Raw genomic sequence first — 16,412 nt, forward strand, 5'->3', positions numbered from 1 at the left:
AAAACTAAAATGAAATAGAAGGTCAGGGTAAATTACGCATTTCAACCTTCCTTCTGCAGAAAAAGGCACTTTATCATTTCTTACTGTGGGTATACTTCAGCCTCGACACATGTGTTTGTATTGAATGGGTCATTTATATTGTTGCCTGCTGGAGTTTTTCTACTTTCAACTTAGTAGGGAATATTTGGGATCTTTATTACTCTAAATAAATCTACAAAATGTCTCTCGCTTGAGGCTCTTTATTTTAATTTCAGATAAATAAATCATATTAGTTTCCTGGCCATCCTATTAAGATAAGCATGGACCTAAAAACAGAAAATGTGTTTGAAGCCCAATGTTTTCAGATTAAATAGGGGTAAATATCTCTGGATGACCCCCAAATCTGATTGACAGTAAAATATTTGGGGGGATTTTCTTGAAGGACATAAGCCTGTTTAAGCGAGAAGTATAATTATTTTCAAGGCATCCAGGGACCTGCTTGTACAACATGATTCAACTCAAGCTTCCCACGGCAGCAATAATAAATCCATCTTTAAAGTAGGGATGCATCCCCAGTTATCTTAGGGGGCAATTGTATATCTTTGTAGGTTGATCTAATGCCTTCATCTATGCTGTGCTTTATTAACTATAAAAAGCTCCCGAGCTGAATTTCTCATCATCTTACATGCAGTTATACTCAAAAGTCTTAGAGGCAGTTCAAATCACATCGATTCAGAAACTGATTCTTCCTTTGCCCTCAGGCCTTCAGATCTGCCCCTCCTCAAGAGTCATCTGGATTTCTGAAGTACAGTCTCCTAAAACTTGTTTTATAGATTCCTCCAACTAGTCCCACAGAAGGATTTTTACAAATATAAGTGAATTTTTTTTTTCAAACACCATTTGGAGTGAAGAGAAAGGGATGAGACCCATAAGGTTTTAGAGAGCCTATTTAAAGTATTTATTAGGTCAGGACCTAAATATACCTTTGGGTTAGCATCATCCTTTAATTTAAAGGGTGGATGAATTTGATTTTAAAGGGGAGATCACGTATATAAAATGAAAGTAGAGTTTTACTCTGGCATTGTTGATGCCTCCTCTCCCCAGAAGACCTGAGTTCAAATAGCAGGCATCTCCCTAGGTAGTTAGACATGCAGAATGCCCTGAATAAACTATCATATCGATGAATCCTCAGGTACAAGGTTGATTACAAACCCGAGAGATCTTCCAGTTCCGTCAATCCAGATAAAATTTCTGGGCTTAGTTCAGTTAGACCTTCCTGCTACTGAACAAAAGTTACCTTAAAGACAAGCATGCCACTCCACCCAGGGACTCAGAGCTCTAAGACACCTAAATGCTTCCTTGTTCCTCTAAAACAGCAGCATCAGGCTACAGTAAGCATCCTCTGGAATACGGATCAGCCCACCAGCCCCCCTGCACACGGTCCAGGGATGACCTAACTTTTGAAGCATGTGGCAATACCCAGTTTCCAGAGCTCTGATTTATTCTCCCTTATGCTGGGCAGAGGGCATGACTTAGAGGCAACACTCTTATCTCGGCAGGGGTTTTGAGACTGTCTGCATCTCTCAAACAACCCCTGGTGGGTAATTGAGAAGTGACATTGATGGGTTTCCAGGGTGGCCCTTGTGCTTACACTTGCCCTAGAATCCAGCTATGATTTAGAAATCCAGCCCAAGGGTTGAGAGGAGGGGAAGATGATGTAAAGCGTGCTAGCCCCCATCTCCTTTGACCCCGGCAGAGTGAGACAGAGGTGCAGAGCTGGGAGACCATGTGCTCTTATTGAGTTGGCATTAGTATGAGGTTTGCTTTCAGAGTGTTTATTGCTATTACAGAGCACTGAGCTCTCTCTGTTTGCTACACATTCTATTCCCCAGAGATAGCCTCTTTTTCTCCTGAAGGGATTTAGAAAACAAATCACAGTTCTTATTTTATTTGGTGTCCACCATTAAGAATTCATGCAGAGCAGTCTTACTTGTAGCCAATTAAGATCTCCCAGTGGAAGTCTATGATTACAGCAAAAGCAACCTGTTTAATACTTGGCATCTCCTTAGTCTACATAAATTAACCCCATGAGGGTAGAGATGTGCTAATTCTTAAGATGGCTGGATAATTTGATTCGAAAATCCGAGATACATAGAGGGTAAGTCTTCAGGAGCCCTGGGCTTGACTTTTCTCAGGGCATATGTGCTTCTGCTTCTTAATTCTATTTTAAACTCTAAGAAGATTTCTAGATAACGCACAAAGAAACGACTTTTCTTTTCCCAGGGATAGACAGAGTAAGGGCATCCAGCCTCTCCGTAAGCAGTTTTAATATCACTCACATTTTATTGAAACTGAGATTAGAACTGAGATGAATTTTAGGCAGTCGTGGCAATTACTTCTGCCCACGCCCCCCCATCTGCCACCAAAATGTGTAAATATATTGAAATTATGGAAAACATGAATATTTGCAAGGTGGATCATTTCATTTCATTGTTCACTCTTAGATAAGCAGCATTTTGAATCATGGAAATAAAATATTTTTGTCCATTTTTCCCCTTACCTCTTTCCTTAGAATAAGAATCACAGATAAGCCAGAATGCAAAAGTCTATTTTAAAGAATTTTGGAAGCACAAAAATACCCCGAATCGCCAAAGCAATCTTCAGAAATGACAAAGCTGGAAGTAGCCCACTCTCAGATTTCAAGATACACTATAGAGTTGTAGTAATCAAAAAAATATGGTACTGGCACAAAGCAGACAGATGGATCAATGGAAGAGGATAGAGATCTCAGAAGTAAACCCATGTATTTATGGTCAATTAATCTATGACAAAGACGGCAAGAGTATACAATCTCTTCAATAAATGATGTTGGAAAAACTGGACAGCTACAGGCAAAAGAATGAAAGTGAACCACTTTCTTACACCATACACAAAAATAAACTCAAAATGGTTTGAGGACCTAAATCTGAGACCTGAAGTCATAAAACTCTCCTAAGAAAACATAGGCAGTAGTCTCTTAGACACCATTCTTAGCAACATTTTTATGATTATGCCTCTTCCTGCAAGGGGAACAAAAGAAAAATCAACTACTGGGAGTTGACCAAAGTACAAAGCTGTTGTACCACAAAGGAACCATCCACAAAACAAAGAATGACCCACTGAATAGAAGATATTTGCAAATGATATATAAGATACTGGGTTAATATCCAACATATACTTTAAAAATACTTACACAATTCAACATCAAAAAAAAAAAAAACCCAAATAATTTGATTAAACATAGGCAGAGAATCTAAATGGAAATTTTTCCAAAGAAGACATATAGATGGCCAACAGACACATGAGAAAATGCTCTGCATCACTCATCATCAAGGAAATGCAAATCAAAACCATAATGAGATATCACCTTATGCCTGTCAGAACAGCTAAAACCAAAAGGAAATAACAAATTTTGGTGAAAATGTGGGGAAATGGAAACCCTTGTAAACTGTTGGTAGGAATATAAACTGGTACAAACAGTATAGAGGTTCCTCAAAACAATTAAAAATAGAAATACCATATGATCCAGTAATTCTACTATTGGGTACTGGAATTTCATTTACCCAAGGAAAACAAAAATGCTAACTTAAAAAGATATATGCACCCCTATGTTTATTGCAGCATTATTTATAACAGTAAATATGGAAGCTTCCCTAAGTGTCCATTGATAAATAATATATGATTTTACACAGACACATACACACACATACACATACACAGATACACTATGAAATATTATTTAGCCACAGAAAAATAATGAAATCTTGCCATTTGTTCCAAACATGGGTGAACCTAGAGGGCAGTATGCTAACTGAGAAGTCAGAGGAAAATGAATACCATATAATTTTACTTCTGTGTAGAATCTAAAAAATGAAGCAAACCAAACAGTCTGGAAACAGCCTCCTGCAGAGAACAAGATGGTGACTGTCAGAAGGGATGGGAGATGGGTGAAAAGGTTAAAGGGATCAAGAGGTACAAAGTTCATTTATAAACTATCTAAGTCAGGGTATATAAATACAGCATAGGGATTATAGACATTAACATTGTAATAATGTGTGGTGACCAGTGGTAACTATCCTTATGGTGGTGAGCCTTTTGCAATGTACAGATTTGTTGAAACACTATGTTGTATACCTGAGACTAGTAACATTGTATGTCAATTATAATTCAACACTGGCTTCTTGAAGTTTGGATACACTAAAATTATAACTTTACTGTTGTAAGGGGTAGGCCTTAGGGGCTCTTATATCAACAAGGACCTATCCGTGGTTTTTAATTAGGCATCTTATTCCCTTTGAGGTTGTAGGAAACCATCACTTTTCCCCTCGAGGAAGAAGACGTTAAATGCTTTACTCGGGCCAACATAGCTTGTAATCAATAGTTGTTCAGATACTTGGAATTTGTTACTGAGGTTTAGACTGCCACTCAGGAAAATGGCGCTGAACTAGAAATTGTCTTTTCCTATGTTTACATTCCCCTTTTACTAAAACCTGGATTCCTAACTATTAGCTGATCTTTAATTATAGAACCCACCCTAGTACCAGTGAGGTAAAGGAAGAGAGAAGAAATAGTTACAACCACGTTTTTGTATATTCCATTATTGAACTGGAGAGATCACTATTTCTCAAAATGCACTCTTTGGAACTTTAATCAGACTAGATGCTGCAAGAAAGATGGGATTTTTTTTTTAAGAAGTCAAAGTTTTAGGGCGCCTGGGTGGCTCAGTGGGTTAAGCCGCTGCCTTCGGCTTGGGTCATGATCTCAGGGTCCTGGGATTGAGTCCCACATCGGGCTCTCTGCTCAGCAGGGAGCCTGCTTCCTCCTCTCTCTCTGCCTGCCTCTCTGCCTACTTGTGATCTCTCTCTGTCAAATAAATAAATAAAATCTTTAAAAAAAAAAAAAGAAGTTAAAGTTTTATTTTATATCCCATATTTGATATTCATAGCACATGTTAGCCATTTAAATGACTCCGTGAAGTTCTAGAATTCAAACATTTTAAAAGTTGGGTTTTCCTAGAATATCTCAAATTTGACCACAGGGTAACTGATTTGGGAAAAAAAAATCTGTAACAGCTACCCAGGGTATTCATTTTTCTTGGAATGTGCTTAAGAAAATGCTCATGGATCATTTAGATTACTGTCTTCAGCAGAGAGGAAAGAGGATTCTGACTTCTGGGAAACATGCGGAAAATGTCTGGAGACATTTTTGGTTGTCCCAACAGAGGGTTTGGTACTGGAATGTGGTGGGTAAGATAATGATAAACAACCTAAAATGCACAAGACAACCTTATTCCCATCCCCCAAGGTAAAGAATGGTCTGGCCCCAAATGTCAATAGTGCCTTGACTGAAATCCCTAGCCTTTTCAAATGGGACTCTGATCTGGGATTTGTGGGCCAGTAGTTGGCACTATGTATTCAGTAGATCTTGTCATTTAATTTTGGCCATGTAGACCTTATTCTTTATGTACAGCCTATCAATAACACTGTCTCCAATTCAAGCTATGAAAATCTGAAATGAACACTTGGATATTGTCTGGTTGAGTTATTAGCCAGCTGTTAAGTATCTTTGCTATTTTAGTGGTTTCTACTTATGTTCTTGGAAGCTTTCTATGATACATGCATTAAATACTACAAAATGATCCAGATGCATAATTAGAGAAAAATAAGATTAAACATGTATTTGTACATGTTATAGAAATGTTTTATCTTAACCATCATGGGTTTCAAATAATCCCAGTGTTCAGGAAACTTAAATACTAGCTTTACTGATAGCTTCTTTTTACAGAAAAGGAAACTCATTCCAGAGATGATATCCCTGTGGCCAGTTTGGGGAGGTCAGGCCAAGAGTCCATGGCTCCAAAATTCACAGTCTTCTTTCCATTTCTATAGTATTATGCCACTTCCATTTTTCACACTTAATTTCACATGTGATATGGAAGAGTCATTAACACCATAAATATTCATGAATTCAGTGTGTATCTTCCAACTGTTTGTGTTTGTTCTAAACTCTTAATCCAAAGCAGTGAATGGATAAAATTTTCTATCAAATGTTAGAAGAAAGATTTTTTCAGTAGCTGTTTTTTTACAATCTCTCTTGTCAGTCAGATATATTTAGCCAAATCAGAAATGGTAGCAGATGATATAAAAAGCATTAGGTATAAACCTTTTTCTCCTATTCTTAACTATACACACTAAAACATATGAACATACAGAAATTTAGCCTCCCATTTCAACAACTACTAGTAAACTAGTTGTTACTGGGAATGTTTCTTTTTCATCAAACATGGAGATACTGAGCAAAGAAGACCCACCCAGACTTGTGCTCAAGTCCTACTACACTAGGTTTTAAAAATTCTGACTCTACATATTCAGATGAATTCACATGAGAGTTTTCTGTTGGTGTCAAAAAGTCTTTTTTGAGCTAAATGACTGCTCATTGCTAGATAGCTATATTTGAGCTTCAAATTCCTTTGCAATTTGAAAACCAGAGAAAGATTATAGGTCTATTTCAGCAGAATACTAAACAAGGCACCAAAATAACCAGTTATTCTAAGAGTATAATTAGGACAATGTATTTGTGTCACTGCAGATGTTTATGTTATAAGATACAACTACAACCTATTAAAGAGTAGTAGCCACCTCCATGAAAAAAAGGAAAGACTTATTTTTTGTATCTAATCTTATAACAAATCTTCATTGGTCCCAGTCTTTCATTATTAAGCAAGTAGCAATAGTATGCCATGTGTCTATCATGCATTTGATCAATCCTCAAACATGGTAGCCATAAATTAATGCTGAATAAAATTATTTTTAGAAATCTAAGTATTCAGGATTTATCTAAGTTATATGTAGGTTGAAATATAAATGAAAGACCATCAGTTAAGCCTAGTAGCAATGATAATAGCCCACTCCATGAAAATTGTAGCAACTACAAATCAAAGGCATAATACAAATCAGAAAAAAAGTTTATACTGTCTTATGGGAACGTTTATTTAACTTCAGACAATCCAATTGTGCTTGAGTACATGACATGCTATTCCTATAAGCCTCTACACATCATAGATTGTCCCTAATTTAAGAAAGTACTTTAAAAATTTAATCATAACCAGTAAGAATTTCCCCACACTGCTCACTGTAGGCTCACTGGCATAGCTTTCACCCAAAAGTAATTTGGCTAGAATTGCAGTTATGACATTGTACTAACCATCAAAAAGTCTACTACTTCAAGTCAGCCAAGATCTGTTTATAAAATATAATCAGAGATAATTTCATGATTCAATAAATAGTGTATAAATTTGCTACTATTGATTTTCATTTTCTTTTCAATAAGACCCATTTCCGCCTTCTCCCTGATAGTTTTTCTGACTATTCAAATGTCATTATTGCCCTTTATTGTTATTCAAATGAAGATTTTTTATTAGATCCTCTGCCACTATGTATAAGCCTTTGCTTCTTCAGCAGCAATAATTCTATTTCTGAAGAAAAATAGAAGTGATAGCACACAAAGCTCTGAGCTCTTACTTTATGTTAGGTTAAGCCTATGCCTGAAATTATATTTTCATTTAATCCAATCCAAGAAGACCAAAAGGTTTTTATTAGCTACCTTATCAAAGAAGGAAAACATTCTTTTCCATGCAGGTTTTTTTGGTTCAAAGACCCATGGAACTCTACTCTTCCCCAAGGATGTATATAAGACATGCTTACTGACCAAATTAAAGTCTAATTTCTTTCTTCAGATGGTATTCATCATTTTTTGTGTATACTTTTTCTTTCAAAAGATAATATTTGGAAAACCAAATATTCTATATAAAGAGTTGGAAGTAAATTATATAATTCAGTTAAATAACATTTTGCACCTTGGAGGAGATCTATGCGAAATATAACTTGATACATAACTATAAATAAATTGTGGCTGTCTTCATTAATAAAATACACTGGTTTACAAAAGAAAACTTTACCAACACCATTTATAGCTCTCAAAAACACATCTAACAGTATCACACAGAGGTATATAAAATTAACTTGTATATCTGCTAGCAGGAAGCAGACTTAAAAATTATTTACTTTTGTTATACCCTACTTTTTCCATACAGAGAAATAGAAAGTCTACTGCTATAGGCACAGATCTGTTCTTTAGCAGGGACACTAATACAAAGGACAAAACAAATGAAATTATTAGGCACTAAGACTAAGAACTACAATCCTTCAGAGAGGACAGATTTCAGGGTTATTAGGATTTGTTATAAGATGCCTGAAGGGGCGCCCTGGATGGCTCAGTGGATTAAAGCCTCTGCCTTCAGCTCTGGTCATCATCCCAGGGTCCTGGGATCGAGCCCCACGCTGGGCTCTCTGCTCAGCAGGGAGCCTACTTCCCTCTCTCTCTCTCTCTGCCTACTTGTGATCTCTCTCTCTCTCTCTGTCAAATAAATAAAACCTTTAAAAAAAAAAAAAAAAAGATGCCTGAAAAAGGGGCAGCCTAGCCCGGTACAGAGACTGATGGTGATACATTTGGATAAGGTTGGCAAGAAAGCCACAGGGTGAGCAAAGCTTTACCCACCCTGTCTGGGTACATGGAGAGTACTCTCCTCCATGCTGCCAAGAATTAAGAAATCATGGCCTTCAGGGGCTTACTGACTCTGGGGAGACAAAGCTAATTACATTAAACAATTCTGGTACAATGTGAGCCATCATGTAATTAAACCCTAGCATAGTTGTTCCAAATAACAGGAGCTATAGTAATTTAGGAAAAGGAATAGCAGATCCCATTGGAGCATGGACGCAGAGCATGAGCACCAGGGCCCTAACAATCTAGAAAATAACAACGCAATCCTTTCAATCAGCCTCAATTCCCGAGAGGCCTGAGGGAACGAGACACTTGAGAATACGCCTTTTATGATATTAACCTCTTTATCCAGTTTACCTGCACCAATGTTCTCCCATACCTTTCTTCACCGAGCATCAGAACTCACCACACAGAACGAAAAATGAAACACGAGAGGCCTATAGAACAGCGTTCTTAAAATACTCTCCATTCATATGAAGAGAAGCAGACATTTTAAGCAGCTGTATTCAACTTTTCAATTACATAAAAGTCTTAATCTTTAAGCAGGCAAGGGTCAGAGAATTGGATTCTAGTTTCCACAATGAAAGTTATATGGCTTTGGACAAATTAATTTCTTGACCTTGACAAAGTGTCATGATTTCCACCATCCTCCTGGCTCTGAGCAGGCCCTTGACTCAAGGACAACTCCTGGCACTGTTGCTTTACTTTGATTAAAGGAGTACAAGTTCCTAAGGTGCCTCTGGTGACTTGCTTCCAAAGGTGTTTTGACACTAAGGGCAAGAAGAGAAAGTATGCCGACTCCCCTCCCTGCCTCGGTGATCAACACGGAAGATAATCAAGGCTGCCCTGAGTTCTAGGCATGCATTTCACTCACCTCCATAGATTTCTGTGTTGTTCCTCGAGCTGAGTTAGAAGATGCTCAATGTATTTATTGGAGTCCATGTATTCCTGCATATGCAGACACACAAAGACAAATAAAGCCTCATTACAATCGTCGCCAGAATTCAGACTACCTATCTTTACAGGAAAGATTTTTGACAAGATAATCCCTGGTCCCTCTCAGTTCTAGGAATCAGGGTATCTGTAACGAATATGCAGAGTTCCTTGGAGATGTCCTTGGATCATTCTATAAACAGAGAACCAGAAGTTCTATAGAGTCAGCATGAAAACCCTCTGATTCACAGAAGAAAGCTACATTTCCTAGTTATCTACACTGTGGTCCGTATATTCTACCATATAAAAATAAGCAAGCCAAGGGCTCCTGGATGGCTCAGTCATAAGTGGCTGAGTCTTGATTTTGGCTCAGGTCATGATCTCAGGATCCTGAGATCAAGCCCCACGGAGGGCTCTGTGCTCAGCAGGGAGTCTCCTTGAGGATTCTCTCTCTCCCTCTGCCCAGCCAGCCTCATGCTTGTGAGCTCTCTCTCTCAAAATAAATAAATAAATAGAGGGGTAAATTGATAAATAAATAAGCAAGAAAGTGAACAAGCCAGTGTTGCTGCTGACCTTAGAAAATAAAAATAAAAAAGGCAAGACAGGTCTTGATTACAGTGATCTTAGGATATTTGCTTACTAGTAAAAATGCTACTTTTGAACTATATAAAATGCTTGATATATTCACTGGGCACATTGTTTACATGGATGAAATGTGTCCATTTTCCTGTATTTCCTTATATAAAAACATAGTCTACTTTGTTTTGGGGGTTTGTGGGTTTTTTTGTTTGGTTTGGTTTGGGTTTTTGTTTTTGTCTTATAGAAAAAGAACCTGGCTTCTAGGAAGCTATGAAAGCAAGGTATATTTTTTTAAATGTGTAAATTTTTGCCAATCAAACCGTATTTTTAAGAAACATTTCTGAAACATAAGGAATACCTTTTAACATAGATTTATATAAGTCCATAGGTTATTAAATACAATTTTTTAAAATTAGTGATTTCTGCAAATGAGGTTCATATGCAACAGCTTCAGTTGCTGATTATGGAGCAAAATACAATGTGTAAAATTTTTCATGATTGATTTCCTCCTGAACCCGATGCTTCTTCTACTTTCTATTTGAACATCTAGCCCACAGTCCTGTGTCTCTAGTACATCTGCCTTAGATGGACTAGGGTACAATGGTTTCAGTGTTAAAGGTGCCCATGAAAGTTACCGTTTTGTTTCTTATGGATTTGAGATAAACCAGGAAATTTGATTAATACTGATTCATTCTGAAATAGATTTGTTTTCATTGAGTGCTGTATATAATCGCTTGCTCCTAAAAGTGTATATCCCTTATAATGGGGGATCGTGGAAAACACATAGTAAGAATTGAGCTGATACTTTGGAAAAAGTCCTTTCCTGAGTTTCTAGACCTGGATCGACCCATTTACCTTTTTTTTTTTTTTTTTTTTTTTTTACTTTCTATAATATTTCAATTAGGCTAAACAGCACACCATATCTTTACCTAGCTAAAACTGCTGTTCTCTAATGGTATAAGGTTGTTGCAGATAATTAGCTGAAGAGTTTTATTCTTATTAAATAATATTCTTCTTCAAGTTAATTATATAAAAAAGACCATTAGTCATATCAAAATGAAAGCAGAAATCTGTTAATGCAGAAAATTATAATAGTTTGTATGTATGGTACTGAGTATTCTTTCTGATCACAATTTAAAGAAGATTAAGAACCCTCAAAGTTATCAAAGACATTACTTTTCAAATACATCCATCAACATTTTTAAACACTGTTTCCAATTAGAAACAAATGCATAAATCTCAAAGTCATTCATCTATTCTTTATTTAATTGCTTTTCAAAATGTATTATACTCCAAATGCTATTCTAAATTTCCTTCACAGAGTAATAACCAAGAGGGCAAAAGTTCCTGCTCTCAAAGAGCTTACAGTCTGCAGACAAAGATGTAACAAATGAACACACGGACTCCTGAGTGCTGATATGCTATGAAGGAAACAGGAGGGACGAGAGAATCTAAATGAGGAAGGGTCACGATCCTTACAGAAGGTGGTTGGATGGAGACCCTGGGCAAATGATATTAAGCTAAGACCTGGAAAAGAAAAAGGAGGTAAGCATATAGAGAAAAGAGGGATGAGGGAAAGGAAATAGCTTCTGCAAAGACTCCAATATGCGGTACTTGAGGAACAGAAAGGAAGCTAGTGAGGCTAGGCCCAGAGTGACTGGAGTGTGGCGTCTAGAATACAACTGGTGAGCTAAGCAGGGCCAAATCATGAACAAGCTCTGGAAAACTGTTTGGACTAAAACCAATGGATTTGTTATTTTGTTGACTTTTCTCAGCTCAAGGCAGAGGATGAAGCTGAAAAGTGTGAGGACTACAGATAAGATCTTTGGATCAAGATTTAGGTTCAAATCCTGGTTTCGGTGCTTACTCGCTCTGTCCTTGGGTAAAATTGTTTAGTCTCTCTAAGACTTATTTCCTCATCTTCAGAGAGAGTATTAATAGTCAGTTCACAGAGGTGTTATAAGAATTTAATAGTTTAAGTAAGCATGTATTACAGTGTCCACTAAGCACAGACTTTGTCATCATGTCACTCACCTCTTCTCACAGGCAAATTACTTCACAATGTGAAGGTGAGATCCATTTTTTTCTCATCTTACCCAATATCAGGATTTTAAGCACATGCTTCTAAGATTACAGTTGCTGAATATTAGAATAGGAAGTTAGAGATGAATAGTAACAAAACAGATTTTCAACCATTAAATATAGGTGTCACTGAATTAGGATTTATAAGCTATTTCAAGTAACAATACTGGCAGCTTCTGTAACTTCACCCACATCCAGATGGCCAACAGACACATGAAAGGATGCCAATGTCACCCATCCTCAGGGAAATGCAAATCAAAACCACAATGGGATATCACCTCACACCAGTCAGAATGGCTAAAAAAAAACAACACAAGAAACACATGTTGGCGAGGATGTGGAAAAAAGAACTCACTTGCGCTATTGGTGAGAATGCATGCAAACTGTGCAGCCACTGTGGAGAACTATATGGAGGTTCTTCAAAAAATTCAAAATAGAATTATCTTATAATCCAGTAATCACACTACTGGGTATTTATGCAAAGACTATGAAAACACTATTTTTTTTTTTTGAGAATTTTAATTTTTATTTTTTATAAACATATATTTTATCCCCAGGGGTACAGGTCTGTGAATCACCAGGTTTACACACTTCACAGCACACACCAAATCACATACCCTCCCCAATGTCCATAATCCCACCCCAAGGGACACATGCACCCGAATGTTTATAGCAGCAATGTCCACAATAGCCAAACTATGGAAAGAACCTAGATGTCCATCAACAGATGAATGGATCAAGAAGATGTGGTATATATACACAATGGAATACTATGCAGCCATCAAAAGAAATGAAATCTTGCCATTTGCAACAACATGGATGGAACTAGAGCGTATCATGCTTAGCGAAATAAGTCAAGCAGAGAAAGACAACTATCATATGATCTCCCTGATATGAGGAAGTGGTGATGCAACATGGAGGCTTAAGTGGGTAGAAGAATAAATGAAACAAGATGGGATTGGGAGGGAGACAAACCATAAGTGACTCTTAATCTCACAAAACAAACTGAGGGTTGCCGGGGGGAGGGGGTTTGGGAGAAGGGAGTGGGATTAACAGACATTTCTGCAAAGAAAACACTATTTTGAAAAGATATATGCACCCCTATGTTTATTGCAGCATTATTGATAATAGCCAAGTTATGAAAGTAGCCCAAATGTCCACGGATAAATGAATGGATAAAGAAGAGGTGACAGATATATGCAATGGAATACTACTCAGCCATAAAGAAGAAATGAACTCTTGCTATTTGCAACAACATGTATGGATCTAAATGGTACAATGCTAAGCAAAATACGTCAGTGATAGAAATAGAGAACACACTGCTGGTTACCAGAGGGAAGGTGGGTAGGGGTGGATGAAATAGGTGAAGGGGATTAAGAGTACACTTACCATGATGAGCACTAAGTAATGTATAGAATTGTTGAATTACTATATTGTATACCTGAAACTAATATAACACTGTACATTAACTATGCTCACATTAAAATTTAAATCTAAAATTTTTAAAATTAAATTTAAAATGAATTTTTTAATGAAATAAAAAATGAAAATTTAAAATAAAAAAAATATATATATACATGAATAATATCAAGAGTCCCACTAACTGCTACATGATACTGAGATAAGCTAGGTGGGAGTGCTCCATAGTATCTGGGTAGGATATCCCTGGGTCAAGCCAGGAAACCATTACCTGCATGAATACCAGAGTGTGTTGTTGTAAGGTGAAATGAAGAAGTCAAATCTTATTCAGGAGACCGGAGTTATTGGGGGGGGAAAAAAAGTCAACTCGTGTAAAGGCCTCCTGGCCTATTATTTTCATCTTAACTAAAACTTACACAAAACTTCATTGTGTTAGGCATTGTGCTAATAAGCACTTTCATAATATTTTCTAATTTAATCTCAATAACCCCATAAGGTAGATACTAGTATTACCTGCATATTGAAAGTGAGGTAACAGACTTCCAGTGTCATATTGCAAGGAAAAGGCAGAGCCAGGATTTGAATCCTGCTATAAATGCAGTCCAGAACCACTCTGTGTGACCATCCTGCTAAACTTTTCATCCCCACTCTCTATGTATATGCTATTCCTTTTGCCTAGAACACTTAACCAAAATAACAATAGTGGTAACAGTAATAAAATGTACTATTAAAATTAAATAAACAAAATAGTTCTGCCCATTTTTCCATAAAACTAATTATAGTGATAACTATGAGGTCTTAACCCATGTAATAAGGGGAAAGAAACTAGGATTATGAATTTTCCCTCTTTTGAGCTTTAGTTTTCTCCATAGCATTCTCCCTTCTAACATCCAATATGTTTTACTTGACTATTTTTTGGTAACACTTATACTCCACACTCATCTCTCCCCAACCACACACATACACATACACACACACACATACACATACCTGCACACACACGGCTAACTGAAATGAATTGAGGAATAAAAAAGTATGATGCTTACATATACTTTCTGTTTAATGAATTAATTTTTACTCTGGCTTAAAGAATTTAAGCAACATCGTCACACATTTATTGTTTCTATTCCCTGAATTGGAAAAAAATAGTTAACTAATAAGAAATTGCTCATTTTATAAGAATAAAATCAGATCATGCCACTGTGAACCACTATTATCCAACCAGCTGGAGATTAACTCCAAGGAAACAATAGGTGGTGAGGGCAGTGGAGCTGCAGGGGTTCACAGTGAGCTACAGTCATATCAACTGCAACATTGTAGCTACTACACCTACAGCAAGAGCTTGGGGATAAAGCACAAACAGGATGTTATAACAGGATCTCCAGTATTCCAAAGTATCAAAGGCACAGACACAAAGAAAGGGCATGGCAAGATCTCACCTCACTAGAACATAGTTCTCCAAACTGCCTGAAAGACACTGGATATTTGGGAGAGCTTAGACAAAATTTTTTATAAATGCAGATTGGGGAGCACCTACGTGGCTCAGTTGATTAAGCATCTCCTTTCAGCTCAGGACTGAGCTCCATATTGGTCTCCCTGCTCCATGGGGAGCCTGCTTCTCCTTCTCCCTCTGCTCCTCCCCACCTTAGCTCTCCCTCTCTGTCTCTCTCGAATAAATTAATTAACTAAATCTTTAAAAGTAAATAAATAAATGCAGATGGACAGGAAGTAGAATGTATGCTCTCTGTTGGCTAAATCAGATCTGGATGGATCACTTCAGAATAAGCACATTGAAAACATACAATAAAAAAACCCATAGCAAAGAATGAAAGGACAAAAAATAGAGAACATCACCCTCAGTCAGAAGATGGGGTGTCACTCTTGAAAATGATTAAGAAAAACATGAAAGCATTATAGAAAAATCTTAACATGCTCAATAGTTTCCATAAAGGCACAGACCCTCTGAAACATGTGCAGAAAGCTGTAAGGGGGTTAAAAAAAATGGGGGCTGAGATGAAAAGATAGCCAATTTAACTTTTTTTTTAATTTTTAATTTTTTATAAACATATATTTTTATCCCCGGGGTACAGGTCTGTGAATCACCAGGTTTACACACTTCACAGCACTCACCAAAGCACATACCCTCCCCAATGTCCATAATGCCAATTTAACTTTTTTAAAGATGTTATTTATTTTAGAGAGAGAGAAAGTGCATGCATAAGCAATAGTAGGGGGAGGGGCAGAGGGAGAGAATCTTTGTTTTTGTTTTTAAAGATTTATCTATTCTACAGAGAGAGACAGTGAGAGAGGGAACAGAAGCAGGGTAAGTGGGAGAGGGAGAAGAAGGTTTCCCACTGAGCAGGGAGATTGATGCAGGGCTCAATCCCAGGATCCTGGGACCAGGACCTGAGCAGAAGGCAGACACTTAAGGACTGAGCCACCCAAGTGCCACAGAGCAGGAGAAAATTTTAAGCAGATTCCCCACTGAGCTTGGAGCCTACCTGGGGCTCAATCTCATGACCCTGAAATTGTGATTGGAGCCAAAACCAAGAGACTGACAACTGAGCCACCAGCCACCATGATAGCCCAATTAATTTTTATAAAACAGGACAAGCTGAAGTAAAAAAATTAAATAAAAAGGTACTTGGGTGAGCTAAGAATTTCAAGGAAATATACACTGCAAAAGCAAAATTGCAACCTGTTGATCCCCACTATACTTTTTATTATGGGGTGACTCTCCCCTCCATGGACTGGTACCTTAGCAAAATGCAAGCAATTGATTTTGCTTTATTAGTATGGAACTAGTCACACAAATGAAG

The 16,412-nt window shown here is 37.2% G+C and overlaps 1 protein-coding gene across 8 annotated transcripts in view; it reads right to left on the reverse strand.

The window, feature by feature from the left end:
* NCKAP5 (NCK associated protein 5) overlaps positions 1-16,412 on the reverse strand; it is an 891,925-nt gene that overhangs the window by 624,915 nt on the left and 250,598 nt on the right. For all 8 annotated transcript variants that reach the window (XM_059166690.1, XM_059166689.1, XM_059166694.1 and 5 more), the window contains one exon: positions 9,455-9,528. In XM_059166690.1, the coding sequence (XP_059022673.1) occupies positions 9,455-9,528 (74 nt within the window). The remainder of the gene's footprint in view (positions 1-9,454; positions 9,529-16,412) is intronic.

This window comes from Mustela lutreola, chromosome 3 (assembly GCF_030435805.1).
Source record: "Mustela lutreola isolate mMusLut2 chromosome 3, mMusLut2.pri, whole genome shotgun sequence".
NCBI classification, from domain to species: Eukaryota; Metazoa; Chordata; class Mammalia; order Carnivora; family Mustelidae; genus Mustela; species Mustela lutreola.